General features: G+C 38.8%; 1 protein-coding gene across 1 annotated transcript in view; it reads left to right on the top strand.

Moving 5' to 3' along the window:
• The window catches only part of LOC132119545 (eukaryotic translation initiation factor 4 gamma 3-like), a 53,386-nt gene that overhangs the window by 32,961 nt on the left and 6,161 nt on the right, over positions 1 to 14,264 (top strand). The window contains exons 11-26 of the mRNA XM_059529604.1: positions 46 to 756; positions 853 to 932; positions 3,265 to 3,499; positions 3,830 to 3,954; positions 6,811 to 6,936; positions 7,703 to 7,852; positions 8,121 to 8,318; positions 8,442 to 8,588; positions 9,148 to 9,384; positions 11,140 to 11,244; positions 11,856 to 11,994; positions 12,912 to 13,015; positions 13,265 to 13,352; positions 13,514 to 13,634; positions 13,732 to 13,949; positions 14,066 to 14,184. Of these exons, the coding sequence (XP_059385587.1) occupies positions 46 to 756; positions 853 to 932; positions 3,265 to 3,499; positions 3,830 to 3,954; positions 6,811 to 6,936; positions 7,703 to 7,852; positions 8,121 to 8,318; positions 8,442 to 8,588; positions 9,148 to 9,384; positions 11,140 to 11,244; positions 11,856 to 11,994; positions 12,912 to 13,015; positions 13,265 to 13,352; positions 13,514 to 13,634; positions 13,732 to 13,949; positions 14,066 to 14,184 (2,903 nt within the window). The remainder of the gene's footprint in view (positions 1 to 45; positions 757 to 852; positions 933 to 3,264; positions 3,500 to 3,829; positions 3,955 to 6,810; positions 6,937 to 7,702; positions 7,853 to 8,120; positions 8,319 to 8,441; positions 8,589 to 9,147; positions 9,385 to 11,139; positions 11,245 to 11,855; positions 11,995 to 12,911; positions 13,016 to 13,264; positions 13,353 to 13,513; positions 13,635 to 13,731; positions 13,950 to 14,065; positions 14,185 to 14,264) is intronic.

Below are 14,264 nucleotides of genomic sequence, written 5' to 3'. Positions count from 1 at the left end.
CCTTTTATTTATGTATTAACCTTCTCTTTGCTCTTGACCTTATAGATGACAGGCCAAAAATGGTGTCTGCTCCAATAATGCCTGTATCTCCTGGGCCTAGGCATTCAGAGTCCACTTTAGAGAAAAGGGAAGCCCCAAGTCTTCCATTATTAGCCTCTTCTCCAGAGATGGCCTCTGATGTTCCCTCCCATCATTCAAGTGAATGCATTAAAACGACTGCTGCAGGAGAACCTGGATTTATTTCTCCTTCAACTACCAAGGCTCAGACTCATCTGGTTAATTCTGGTGGGGACTCTATTCTTGAAAGTACTCTCAGACTATCTGCTTCGCCCTTGCTGTCCCTCAAAGTGGTAAATGGCCTTGCTGAGTCTCAAACTATCTTATCAAGCTATGAAGAACCTGAGGTCCAGGAAGCCTTAAAGATATCATTGTCCCAAGAGGTTCAGCTGCCAACCCAGGATATGTTATCCTTGGAGGAGTCTGGTCAGGAAGTTCCAGTGGCCTTGGAGGAGCTCCAGGCAGAGCACCTCCCTTCTTTAGCTGTACATGTGCCCTTGATCCCTACAGTTCAGGCCCCTTCAAGCACCTCCTGCACTGCTACTGTCATTGGACCGCCACCTGGTTTGGCACCACTAGTGCAGTCAGTTGTCCTTGAGGTGCCAGGGCAAAACAATTCCTCGGACAATGTCCAACTGAAGGTTCTGGATGCTTCAGAATCACAAACTCAGAACAACTCTAGAAAGTTAAAACCTTCAGGTATTTGTTCTTAATGATTCATGTTACAAACCAGGCAAAATTTAAAGTTCAAATGACCCGTTACCAATTGTGTTGTGCTTTTTGTGATCGCCCAAGCTGTTTCTGCTGTACCAAAGTCTTTGAAGAAACCAAATGAAGATGTTCTGATGGTGGAAACACTGCTGAAGGAGAATGAGGTGAGATGCACAGAGGTTACATTGACAACAGTTAGGGCCGGGCAAAAAAATAGATTTTCTGATTTATCATTTTTTTAAAATGACATTGATTCTCAAAAGCCGTGAATCTATTTTTTTCGGTATTTATTTCAACACACATTTAAAACAAAATCTGATTAATGTGAATCTTATCATTACTCTTCTCCACTAGATCACCATTATTTACCTTTCGCAATGTTATAACAAAGCCTGTCATTCATTCAGCGTTAATTATCATGGCGGAGAAACTGTTGATGAGAACCAAGAACTAAGCCATACGCGTGATTCTCAATGCTCAGGTGAAATGCTATGGGAATACTATAAATCTGCAGAAGCATTTGATATCACGCATAAGGCGCCATGATTTCTGCAATCAATGATTGAATGGCGGATGGTGCAGCGCACTGTTTTGTTTACTAACAACAAGCATACTAAATCGTGGACAACGCTCGCAGTGTTTTTTACTTCTAGTTTTATGCCTTCTGATTACCAGAAAAAATAGGAAGAATATTTTATAGGGCCCTATTATTGTTTAAAAAAAGGACCCTATACAAAAAAGAATAGGTTTAAGATACAGGCCTGTGTTCCTAATTTCTTTTTATTAATTCACCATTTGTAAATTGATGTTTACAGTTTATTTTTTTAAAATATCAATAGCATTTGTATTTAAACTATATTCACTGAATGTAATAAAAAAAAATTGAGAATCAAATTGAGAGCTTGCGAATCAAAATCTAATCGAATTGGGACATCTGAATTGATACCCAACCCTAACAAAAATAAATTAAAACATTTTCAAAATGTTTTTTTTTCTTCTTTTTTTTTTTTTTTGAAAAAACATTTTCAAATGGTTTTGGACTCAAAAAGCTAAAAAATACATACATTTTATTCATTTTGTTTTATTACGTTTTGGATTTTATCTTACTTTAATTACTTTTGGATTTTTGGAATCATAAAACATCCTCCAAAAGCCTGAAAATTTTACCGTCCTCCTTACAATCCTCCAAACCAAATCTTGTTAAGACGCGTAATATTTTTAATTGAAACCAGTTATATGCATTATCGTTATTTACATATGTAACTGTGGTTCTGTGAATTACGGATGACCAACCGAGGCAGTGCTAAGCACTAGCGGATAATCGCTGAATCAGCTAGATAGGTCGAGAATGAAATACCAACATAGTCACGTCATAACATAGACCAAGATACGAGGATATAAACCACAGAAGCTCGATGTCCAACCTCTGAATGCTTTCTCACACTTTCTGAATAACGAGGAACTCTAGCGTAAATTCATTCTTCCTGACCACCAGAGGTGGTGCTAAGAACTAACAACCACAGGGAAAGGCAGGTTGGACAAATTGGTTGGACATCAATGCCATCCTAAAAGGAGGAGTCCGTGGGGCCTGAGTTAGGCCATGTGTCCAGCAAAGCATATTTAATTGTTTTCAATGGGAGCACCACGTTTTTTTTTTAAAACAGTAGGAGCATGCTGAGCATCTTTTTAACATTGAGTGCTCGGGTGTTTCTTCTCAGTGCTGGGAGTTGAAGAATGTTCAACTTTGGGTAAACGCAGCACTTATCACTGTCACTTTTTTTAGTCAGCTGACCAAACACCGTGGAGGAGGGGCAGGACTAAGACCAACCGTCATACCCTGCTTGTACCACGCCTGAACTAAACAACAATGGAGAAGTTAATATTGTTTGTCTCTAAGTATCTATGTATTTACCAGACAGAATTGCCGGACTACCAAATTATTATGTAGTTGAAAAACTACAGAAAAGTAAAACGACTTTAGTATTACTGGCCACAAGTCCTAAAGAGAAATCACACAAATGCTGCATCAGTGACGAACAAAGTGCAAGCACAATCCTGTGACAGTCTCGGCCGGCAATAGTGGAGCGCGTAAAGGAGAGAAGCGAGGCACGAACACTGTTCAAGGTCTCCATTAATTCTTGCTTGTAGTAATTTAATGTGTATATATTTTGAAAAAATTGAATCGCTATAGAAATCGTGATTCATTCGATTCTTAGCGTTTTAGATCGGTTACTGTCCAAGATAGGCAATTCACGATTCAAAAATCATGTTTCAGGATCGATGCATATGCATCGTCAGGGTCTGTAATCGATGCATCGATAAAACGAGTGAATCGTTATACCCCTATATTGTATACCGTGATAAAAGCATTAGCAATTAATCGCAACAGGAAAATTTGATACCAGGATATCCCTAGCACAAACCAGAATGCAGTCCTTCATTTCACATAAAACCTCCAGGCCCTTGTTTAATGCAGCTTTTCTTCATTCACATCAGGAGGAGACCTCAAAAGACAGCTCTATTGGAGATGACATGGTCTCACAGCTAACCTTAGGGACTTACAGCAGCCCATTTACAGTACCTGAGCACCAGGAGAAGCTCTCAGAAGAGAACGGTGAAAGTGAAACAGAGCCTTTTAGGAATGGGGTGGAGACAGAAAGCACTGACAGTGGCGTTACACTCGGAGACAGTGGGGGGTCCATGTGTTCACCCACTCCATTCATACAGGAAGGTAAGACTTCCCACTGGAACTAATCAAAATTTCCGATCTTCTCTTTTTAGCGTACTTAAAAAAAAAAAATCATTTATTGGAGATTTGAAGAGCTCATCCTGTTTGTCAAATAGCCATGAGACATTGGTATACAGCACAGCCATGAATTGCTATTGCTAGTCACTTTTTGATTTCATAGACTGCTTATAAAAGTTTTTGTTGTTTGTAACACCAAAAAGCACCATACAATTTTATACTATTTTTATTGATTCTTCCAATGTATTACTTTTAACAAATTGTATAACAATAATATATGTCTGTCCTACTATTGTTGTGCTTTTTCCACCCCAGGTCTTGTGCAATCAAATGGAAAGAGACAGTATGACCGGGACTTCCTGTTGGGTTTTCAGTTTATGCCAGCCTGCGTGCAGAAACCAGAGGGACTGCCTCAAATCAGTGATGTGGTGCTAGACAAGGTGTTTTTTAATTTTTTATTATTATTATTATTTCTTATGTTATCAGTAGTTTTGGAGTCCTTCTGGACTTGAGCTGTCTGACTGCTTCTTGTAGACATTTGATAAATAATAGTATTACAGTATCACATATTAAATGAATCGTGGTTTCCCTAAAAATATTAGTCAGCACGACTGTTTTCAACATTGATAATAATAGGAGATGTTTCTTGAGCACCAAATCAGCATATTACAATGATTTCTGAAGGATCATTACAGTAATGATGCTGAAAATTCAGTTTTGTATCACAGGAAAAAATCATGTTTGGTGAGCGCAAGACTTTCAAACATTTAAAAAAAAATAAAAAATAAACTTGCACAAGCAAGCGGTTATCAAAACTGAACAAAAATGAACAAGAAGTTATCAAAACTAGTCGATGGCCAAACATGTCTAATCAGTGTTATAAACCTTATAAATATGCACATTGCATCTTAACCCATTTTGTAAAAAGGGAAATCTCGTAACCTGACTACTCCGTTTAACAGGGTGATCCTAACAATTCTTTTAGTGTCAGAAACATTATTTGGCTACTTTGAAGAATCAAATTTTCCTCTTAAGGTGCTTACAACGTGAAAAGTACAGTAATACAAGTATGTTCCCCGGACTTCTTAACTTCATCTGAGCTGCACTCTTCAGCCATGAAACTCCCTTGACGTCCTGTTTCCATTAAAATTGCATTACGGTTATGTCATACTTGGCAGTAGGCATCATTTAGTCTAAAGATGTTAGAAAATAAATGCCCTGCCCCTGTTCTGTGCATAGTCTTAAACTTTAGTCTAATCTGTTGAAGTGCGTTTTTACTGCGGGTTTGTTGTCATCTGTGTATACTTTCTCGGTTACTTTTCCTGACAACACTTATTGCTGTTGTTCTGAACATACAGTCATGGCCAAAAGTTTTGAGAATTACATAAATATTGGAAATTGGAAAAGTTGCTGCTTAAGTTTTTATAATAGCAATTTGCATATACTCCAGAATGTTATGAAGAGTGATCAGATGAATTGCATAGTCCTTCTTTGCCGTGAAAATTAACTTAATCCCAAAAAAACCTTTCCATTGCATTGCTGTCATTAAAGGACCTGCTGAGATCATTTCAGTAATCGTCTTGTTAACTCAGGTGAGAATGTTGACGAGCACAAGGCTGGAGATCATTATGTCAGGCTGATTGGGTTAGAATGGCAGACTTGACATGTTAAAAGGAGGGTGATGCTTGAAATCATTGTTCTTCCATTGTTAACCATGGTGACCTGCAAAGAAACGCGTGCAGCCATCATTGCGTTGCATAAAAATGGCTTCACAGGCAAGGATATTGTGGCTACTAAGATTGCACCTAAATCAACAATTTATAGGATCATCAAGAACTTCAAGGAAAGAGGTTCAATTCTTGTAAAGAAGGCTTCAGGGCATCCAAGAAAGTCCAGCAAGCACCAGGATCGTCTCCTAAAGAGGATTCAGCTGCGGGATCGGAGTGCCACCAGTGCAGAGCTTGCTCAGGAATGGCAGCAGGCAGGTGTGAGCGCATCTGCATGCACAGTGAGGCGAAGACTTTTGGAAGATGGCCTGGTGTCAAGAAGGGCAGCAAAGAAGCCACTTCTCTCCAAAAAAAACATCAGGGACAGATTGATCTTCTGCAGAAAGTATAGTGAATGGACTGCTGAGGACTGGGGTAAAGTCATATTCTCCGATGAAGCCCCTTTCCGATTGTTTGGGGCCTCTGGAAAAAGGCTTGTCCGGAGAAGAAAAGGTGAGCGTTACCATCAGTCCTGTGTCATGCCTACAGTAAAGCATCCTGACACCATTCATGTGTGGGGTTGCTTCTCATCCAAGGGAGTGGGCTCACTCACAATTCTGCCCAAAAACACAGCCATGAATAAAGAATGGTACCAAAACACCCTCCAACAGCAACTTCTTCCAACAATACAACAACAGTTTGGTGAAGAACAATTCATTTTCCAGCACGATGGAGCACCGTGCCATAAGGCAAAAGTGATAACTAAGTGGCTCGGGGACCAGAATGTTGAAATTTTGGGTCCATGGCCTGGAAACTCCTTAGATCTTAATCCCATTGAGAACTTGTGGTCAATCCTCAAGAGGCGGGTGGACAAACAAAAACCCACTAATTCTGACAAACTCCAAGAAGTGATTATGAAAGAATGGGTTGCTATCAGTCAGGATTTGGCCCAGAAGTTGATTGAGAGCATGCCCAGTCGAATTGCACAGGTCCTGAAAAAGAAGGGCCAACACTGCAAATACTGACTCTTTGCATAAATGTCATGTAATTGTCGATAAAAGCCTTTGAAACGTATGAAGTGCTTGTAATTATATTTCAGTACATCACAGAAACAACTGAAACAAAGATCTAAAAGCAGTTTAGCAGCAAACTTTTTGAAAACTAATATTTATGTAATTCTCAAAACATTTGGCCACGATTGTACACGCAGTACTTTCAGTTTCCTATTTAAGTTCCTAGATTTTACTCCGGATGTGTACTCGCTCACATCTGTTTCTGGCTGTTCTTGCTCCTTCTGTCACAAGATGACTGGAGCGTAAATCGTTGAAAATGTTGTTGATATATAAATAACAAATGGAGCTAGTCTACATGGCAAATACTGTTTCCCATCAGTGCTGTAGGGCAAGGGAATGCTGATCTCAAACCAGTTTTTCTCATACTGATTGTGATAAAGATACAGATAGGTTCAGCTTGTCCAAGATCAGCATAAGGAGGAGGGGAGGGTGATCTGGTGTTCTGTTCACGTCACAGCTCTGTTTCTCACTGCGCCTCCTGCTGGACTACTTATGGAATTGATCTCTTCTGTTTCAGATTAACCAAAACAAACTGCCACTGAGGTCTGTGGACCCCAGGTTGATCTCCAGGGGTGCTCCCCAGGATTTCACTCCCGCTTTTGCTGACTTCAGCAGGCAGATGCCAGGAGGACATGGCGTCCCAGTGAGTTTTATAACTCATATGCTCTATTACAGACCCAATACCAATAGCGATTCATATACAGTATATGGATGTGAGGTGTTCTCACACACACACACACACACACACACACACACACACACACACACACACACAAATCTGAGTCTACCAACCCTATATACGTATGATTGAGGAGTATTTTAGAACATTTAGCAGTTTGGTAAATTAATCTGTTCATCAAGAAACCACCTAAGATTAATATCTAGGACATGTTTCACCCCAAAATCAAAAGAAAGATCTAAGTCATTGTATTTTTCATAAATTAAATAAAGCCTCTTTTTAGGTCCATTTAAAGTTGTTGTTTTTTTTGCCTTATGACATAATTTTCATAACAAATACGTAAGCACATGTCCATCCTAATTCTTATTACTTTATTGATGCAAAAAAATCCAATTCACATTAATATAATGTGAAAAAAAGCTGATATATTGAGAATTTTATATGATACCTTTATTACTGCTTTTAATTTAAATAAAAAAAAAAATTCTTCACTATTTTCTAACATTATTTTACTGTAAAAAAAATTAAGTAATGGCTCAAAAAGCAAAACATCCACAGATATTACAGTACTGTGAATTTAGTGGTAGAATGTGCTTAATTTATAAAATATAGTTTAATTTTATTTATTTTTTTCCTAAGTGAGATTGACCCAGCAATTGTCTACATTTTAAAGCGTGACACTCTTCTAAAAGTTGTTAATTTCTTTTCTATCTGTTTGCTTTATCCCAAGCTTATAAACGTGCGGCGACTTCCACCACGCAAGATCATAGTAAATGTTTCGGTTAATGATGACGTTCAGCTCAAGAAGGCAGAGAACGCCTGGAAACCTGGGATGAAGAAAGAAAATGTCACAGATGACCCAGAGGCCGTGAAAACCCAGGTGTGGATTTTGGTTCTTTTACTGTTATCCATAGGTGTTTAAAAAAATTCACTGTAAAAGAAGCACTTCAAGAGATGCACTCCTAAGCTTGAAGTAGATGGCTGTCACATGTGGCTGCTTTTGTTAATGTCGGCACTGGGGTTTTGTTGGAGGTTCTCCCATCCATTAAGTCCTGATTTGTCACCTGATTTGTTTATTTTATCTGAAGGTTGTTTTGTTGATTTGAACTACAGTGCGTTGGCAATCTGTTGCTTTTCTGGCACTCCAGGAGTTGTTCCGGAAAGTTCGTAGCATTTTGAACAAGCTCACACCCCAGATGTTTAATCAGCTGATGAAGCAGGTGACGGATCTCACGATCAACACGGAGGAGAGGCTGAAAGGTGTCATCGACCTTGTATTCGAGAAAGCCATTGATGAGCCCAGCTTCTCTGTGGCCTACGCCAACATGTGTCGCTGCCTGGCTACAGTACGTTCTGTGCACTTTGAGTTTATTTATGTCTATTTTCCTTGGACTGTCTGTTATTTTGCCTCATATTATTCCTTCTTTAGTATGTCACACGTATCTCTTCCTCTTATGATCCAATTGTAGCTAAAAGTGCCCACAGCAGACAAACCTAATACCACGGTAAACTTCCGGAAGCTGCTATTGAACCGCTGTCAGAAGGAATTCGAGAGGGACAAAGTGGACGACGTCGTACTTGAGAGAAAACAAAAGGAGCTGGACTCTACCACATCAGTAATAATTCAATAATGATTAGCAAAGAATTTAGACTTGTGCAACGTTTTGTCCGTAATGTCCATTTATGTACTATTTTCACCTGGGCAAATGTATTTAATAGGAAGTTGACTCTAAAATGAAAAATCTGTCATCATTTACTCACCCTAAAAATGGTTTGTATGCAGTTGTTACTTTATTATTTTAAATTATATATAATGCTAGTTTTAAATACTATTCAAATATTTATTAATATTGTGAACTTGCTTTTATTTGAATATTCAGTGTTCATTTTATTGTTAGTTTTCCATCCAATATGTGTATTTTATTTATTCCAGCCTCATTTCAGTTCCCAAAAAACATTTTTAATCATTTTAGTTTTCATTTTTGTTTTATTTAACAGTAACAGTGCTGCTAGTCCATTCTTTAACATTTCTATTTTTTTCTGTGTTCTACCGAACACAAGGAATGACATTAAAGGGGGGAGTAAATAATGACAATGAATTTTTGGTTGCACTATTCTTTTAAAGACATTTTCAAAAAGCATTATGGGATTTATATGTTACTATTTTTTTTTTAGCCCACAGAAAAGGAAAAACTGCAGGAGGAGCTCGAGGAGGCGAAGGACAAGGCTCGGCGTCGCTCCACAGGAAATATCAAATTTATCGGTGAGCTGTTCAAGCTCAAGATGCTGACAGAGCCCATCATGCATGACTGTATGGTGAAACTACTAAAAAACCATGACGACGAGAGCTTAGAGTGCCTCTGCAGACTCCTCACTACCATCGGCAAAGACCTTGACTTCGAGAAAGCCAAGGTAACTCGCCCAGCAGTTTGTTATTCTACATTCTGGAGCCGTATTGATTCGTATTTCACAAGATCAGCGGTGAAATCCCTTGGAAAGGGAAATTGGTGAAGGCATCCAAGGTAGAATATTTAGCTTTTTATTTAAGTAATCTAATATGACCATGAAACTAGAACCACTGTAAAACCTAATGGCAAAAGTATGGTCCACTTTGCAAACACTTTGCTCAAGAACGGCCTCTTAGACAGGAGAGAAGCATCTAATTGACAAGTAAGTAGCATCTGATATTAACACTCGTCGAGCACCAAATAAAAGTTAAAATGATTTTTGATGACATTGGGTTAATTTGCAAGGAATTGCGACATAATGCATGGTTAGTTGGACTTGTGTAATCCTCCATGATGTAAATGACTCAAGCGAATTAAATGAAAGACATGCAAATCATCTACTAAAGAAAACATTTGTCGTGACTTGCACATCTTGCAATGACTTGTACCAGACCAAACACTGATTTTTTTTTATGATCTTTCTGGAAAGGTAAATCTGAAATCATGTGCAGATGTGCTTCTACGTTCCTCAAAGAAAATTCTTGAATATCTTGAAACGGTTCAGTGCCAGAACCTTGCGGATATTGGCAAATCCTGTAATTGGTTTCACCTTAGAAGTGCACATCATGGGAACAAAGTCGAACATGTCAAAAGTTTTGTTTCCCACCTGACTAATAAAAACCTCTTTTTCCCTGTTGGACATTGCATAAATTCAGCCAATCAGACTGGAGCTTGCCATTTTAGTGTGCAATATGCATCGGACAGGCGGCCTGTAGACAGTCAATGGGTGTTCTGTCTGAGGCTGAGACTGCTGTATATAAGGACTGGAGCTTTATTTAGCCCAAAGTGACACTCAAAAGCTGAATTTTTTGTTTGTTATTTTTCTTTTTTTACTTTAAGTGAACTCTTTTAACTCTTTTTGTTGCAGTTCAACTAAATTAGCTCTAAATTACATGCATTGAATGACATCTAAATAACATTAGAATTCAATATAGAAACCTTTTTAATGCAGTTATAAGTTAAATGGAAGATCACAGTGCATTAAACTCAGTTTACACTCCAAAAGCTTTGACAGGAAATAAACGTTTTTCACCCAGGTTTTCAGCGCAGCTCCTTATCATCGTGGCACGATTGTGTAGCTTTGAGCAGTTTATCTTGAATCTGATTGTGAATCTGTTGTAAATCACTTGAAGTACTTGATTGAAATGTCATTGTAGCTGTACAAAGGACTGAGCTGGGAAAATGCTGCAGTGCATTTCCTCGAAAGAATGAGGAATAATCAGGCATGAGGGTGAACATATTCTGAATACTGTACACACACACAGTCTAAATGTGTTTCAGCTGGGCCCAACAGACCCTGGAGCTAAGTGTTAGGCAAGAGGGTAAATGTTTCCTGTATCCATCCTTTCTTTCTAGCAGCAAGAACTTAAGGCAGTTTTAGGTTCTGCATTTATCAACCCTCTTGATTTAGGAGCAGTTTTTTGCTTCAAAACATTATTTTTAGATTTACGATGACTCCCTGTATGTCCTGTACCCAGTAATGGATGGGTACAGACGAGATCTGTGCTATATGATCACAGCTGTCCACTGCAGCATTGAAGAAGTCTGTTTTCATTTATAATCAGTAATCTTGCAGAGATTGACACATGGACTCATGAACTCAGTGTTTGATATTCAACTGATATTTTTTTATCACTCCCTGCTCTGTGTCCTTGAATAGCCCCGTATGGACCAGTACTTCAACCAGATGGAGAAAATTGTCAAAGAGCGCAAGACATCATCACGGATACGGTTCATGCTACAGGATGTGATAGATTTGAGACTGGTAAGTGCCATGGGGTGGGAGTGGGGTGTGTGTGTGTGTGTGTGTGTGTTGAGAGAGTGTACAGATAGCCATTGCCAGACCTTTAGAAAGGCCTGGTTTTGATGAAGGTAACCGAAAGAAGCAAAAACATCTGTGTAGTGTTTTTGCTGTCTTAATTATTTTTTAACCATTTCATAATCTGTAGTGCTTTATGTGGCATTTGACTTATACGAAACTAGTGGTACAGTGAATTAATATGGTGAAATATTTTTACAATTTAGAATGTATTCTTTACTGTCACCTTTTATCAATTTGCATTTGTTTCTAATTATAGTATTACATTTTTTTTTTAAATAAAATATATAATTTTACTTTTCATTTTACTTTATAATAATTTATTTCATTTTTATTTAACATATGAAAGTGGAAAAATATAGGCACGGAAATGCTCCCCAGCGTTCTTCAGTTTTGTAGGGATGCTTCTTCAAAATTTTGAAGCCTTTATTGTACACAGGTTAAAAAAAAAATCTGAAAGGTTTCTATAGTTTGGAGTTAAATGTAAGTGTTTCTCAGAAGGACACTGATTTATTCATCAAAGACACCTGAGCTCTCTGATTATTTATATTGTCCAGCATAACTGGGTGTCCCGAAGAGCAGACCAAGGTCCTAAAACCATAGAGCAGATCCATAAAGAGGCCAAGCTGGAGGAACAGGAGGAACAGAGGAAGGTTCATCAGCAGCTTCTGTCTAAGGACATCAAGAGAAGGCCAGGTGAGATTCACAGCACTTCCTCGCAGCTTTTTTTTTAGATTGTGTTTCCAGTTATAACTACAGCGCCACCCAGAGGACAAAACCTCATTTGACGTTCCATGTATACTCCGAGATAAGGTCTGAACATCAAAACATTACTGGGAACATGCTGTTCAGACAACAGACAGATGGTTAACAAGGTTTTGACTGTGCTTTTGGGCTTTTTCATACAACAGTAACTTGACAGATTTCTTATTATTTTAAAGGAATGGTCCTCAAAATGTCTAATCTTGAAAAGTAAGGAATATGATGGCTTGTGAGTAATAAACTAATCACAGAATTCAAATTTTTGGGTGAACTATTCTTTTAGATCAGTGGTTCTCAACCTTTAAAGTTATTTCTGGTACAAAGCTTCTTGTTTTCCTTTTTATATTTTCAGAAACTAGAAGAGCTGATATTGAAAATCCAGACATTCTATCCAAAAATGTCAAGAACTGCACTAGTTTGTGATTGTAATTCTCAGCAATCTCAGAGCGTCACAGAGCTATAAAAGTGTTTATTCATTATAGAAATGTATTGTTTTTAAATTGATAAAAGTTTGTAATATTTAAAACATTTTCATGACACTTCAAAATCGCATTTTAAACTATTTAAATACCCTTATATATACAGGTTTTATTTTAGGAATGCTTAAATAAAAATGATAGTTTTTGAGGTAACAAATTAAAATAAGAAATATGCTTGGAATTAATTCACTGAAAAGCTATAATAATTCTATTTCTAAAAGAAATATTGTGTTGAGGCCCCTTGGTTGGTCTTGGCCCCCTGCTTTAAATATGTAATAAAATCCTTGGCATTTCTGATTCAGTGTTCAATGACTATTAAAGGCTAGTGGTGATCTGTTGTGAAGTAACGCTGCTCTGTGTCTTTGGTTCTAGACCAAAGAGATCAGCGCTCACAGAGGGAGGAGACGTGGAACACTGTGCCCACTACTAAGAACAGCAGGACCATCGACCCCACAAAGATCCCCAAGATCTCCAAGGTGAAGAGACGATTCGCTGCACAAACGCTTCATATTTCACACATAAATCCCATTTTTGAATGCAAATCAATGGGTACAATTGATTGAAGTAACACTGCCGTCTACTGATTATAATCACAGTTGTTAAGTGCAGCACAGAATATGTTAACATTGGGCACCACATGTGCTTTTAACAATCAATGATGAGTCATTTTAGAATGATGAGATAGTAATGCTCTCGTACTGAATCCCAACCAATCCCCATTACAGCCTCAAATCGATGAAAAGATTCAGCTTGGTCCACGGGCTCAGAACTGGATAAAGGGCAGCAGTGGCGGAGCCAAAGCTAGTGACCCTGGTGAGGCCACATCCACAAATGACACACAGTGTGAAGTACTGATCAAGACTTAAACCTACCAACATTCATGTGTCTTAAATTGACTGCCGATTCAGTGAAGTTTAGATTACGGTTTTCTATATAACATGTATGTATGAATGCGTCCATGCCCATGTTTCCAGAGTTAACACGCTCTGCCAGTAGCACCCTGAACCGTTATTCAGCACTACAGTCGCCCACGTCTCAGCTCAGCCCAGCTCCAGCCCAAACCTCTGATTCTGATTCCAGACGCCCACTGGGAAGGTACCCAACATCTGAGAACTGAGGAGCTGCAATTACAAATGTAGAATTTAAATGTCAAAAGCCTGACATCTTTTCATTTGTCTTATATCTCTGCCAGTCGAGGCAGCACTGGTCGTGATCGCAGTGAAAAGCCGTTGAGTTTGGGGCCGTCACGACCGGGGCTCTTCAGCAGAGGGAGCAGCGCTAAGGAGCTAACAGACAACATGGCCCCTCAGGAGACATGGAGAGAGGGACCTGACTCACACCATACACCTTGTAAAGCCAGCATTTCAGAGGAGAAATGTGAGATGGAGAACATCAGAGCCACAGAGACATGTGAGGAAGGATACATGCTTACACTAGTGAACACGTATACATTAAAGCTGCATTTTCCATGTATTTGCTTGTGTACTGAATATATATTCTAATACTGAGCTTCTGCTTCATTGCAGTGAACTCTGAGACGCCGCAGGTCACTGGTGGCTCAGAGAAGCCCGTCCTGACCGAAGAGGAGGTCGAGCGGAAGTCCAAATCCATCATCGATGAGTTTCTGCACATTAATGACTACAAGGTAGAGGTCTTCACAGAGTACCCGAGACCCGTCGACCCGGGACCCATACGGGTTCGGGTATATATTTTAAATGATCAGCC

The sequence above is a fragment of the Carassius carassius genome, chromosome 38 (assembly GCF_963082965.1).
Source record: "Carassius carassius chromosome 38, fCarCar2.1, whole genome shotgun sequence".
Lineage (NCBI taxonomy): Eukaryota > Metazoa > Chordata > Actinopteri > Cypriniformes > Cyprinidae > Carassius > Carassius carassius.
This window is presented reverse-complemented; position numbering and strand designations above follow the sequence as displayed.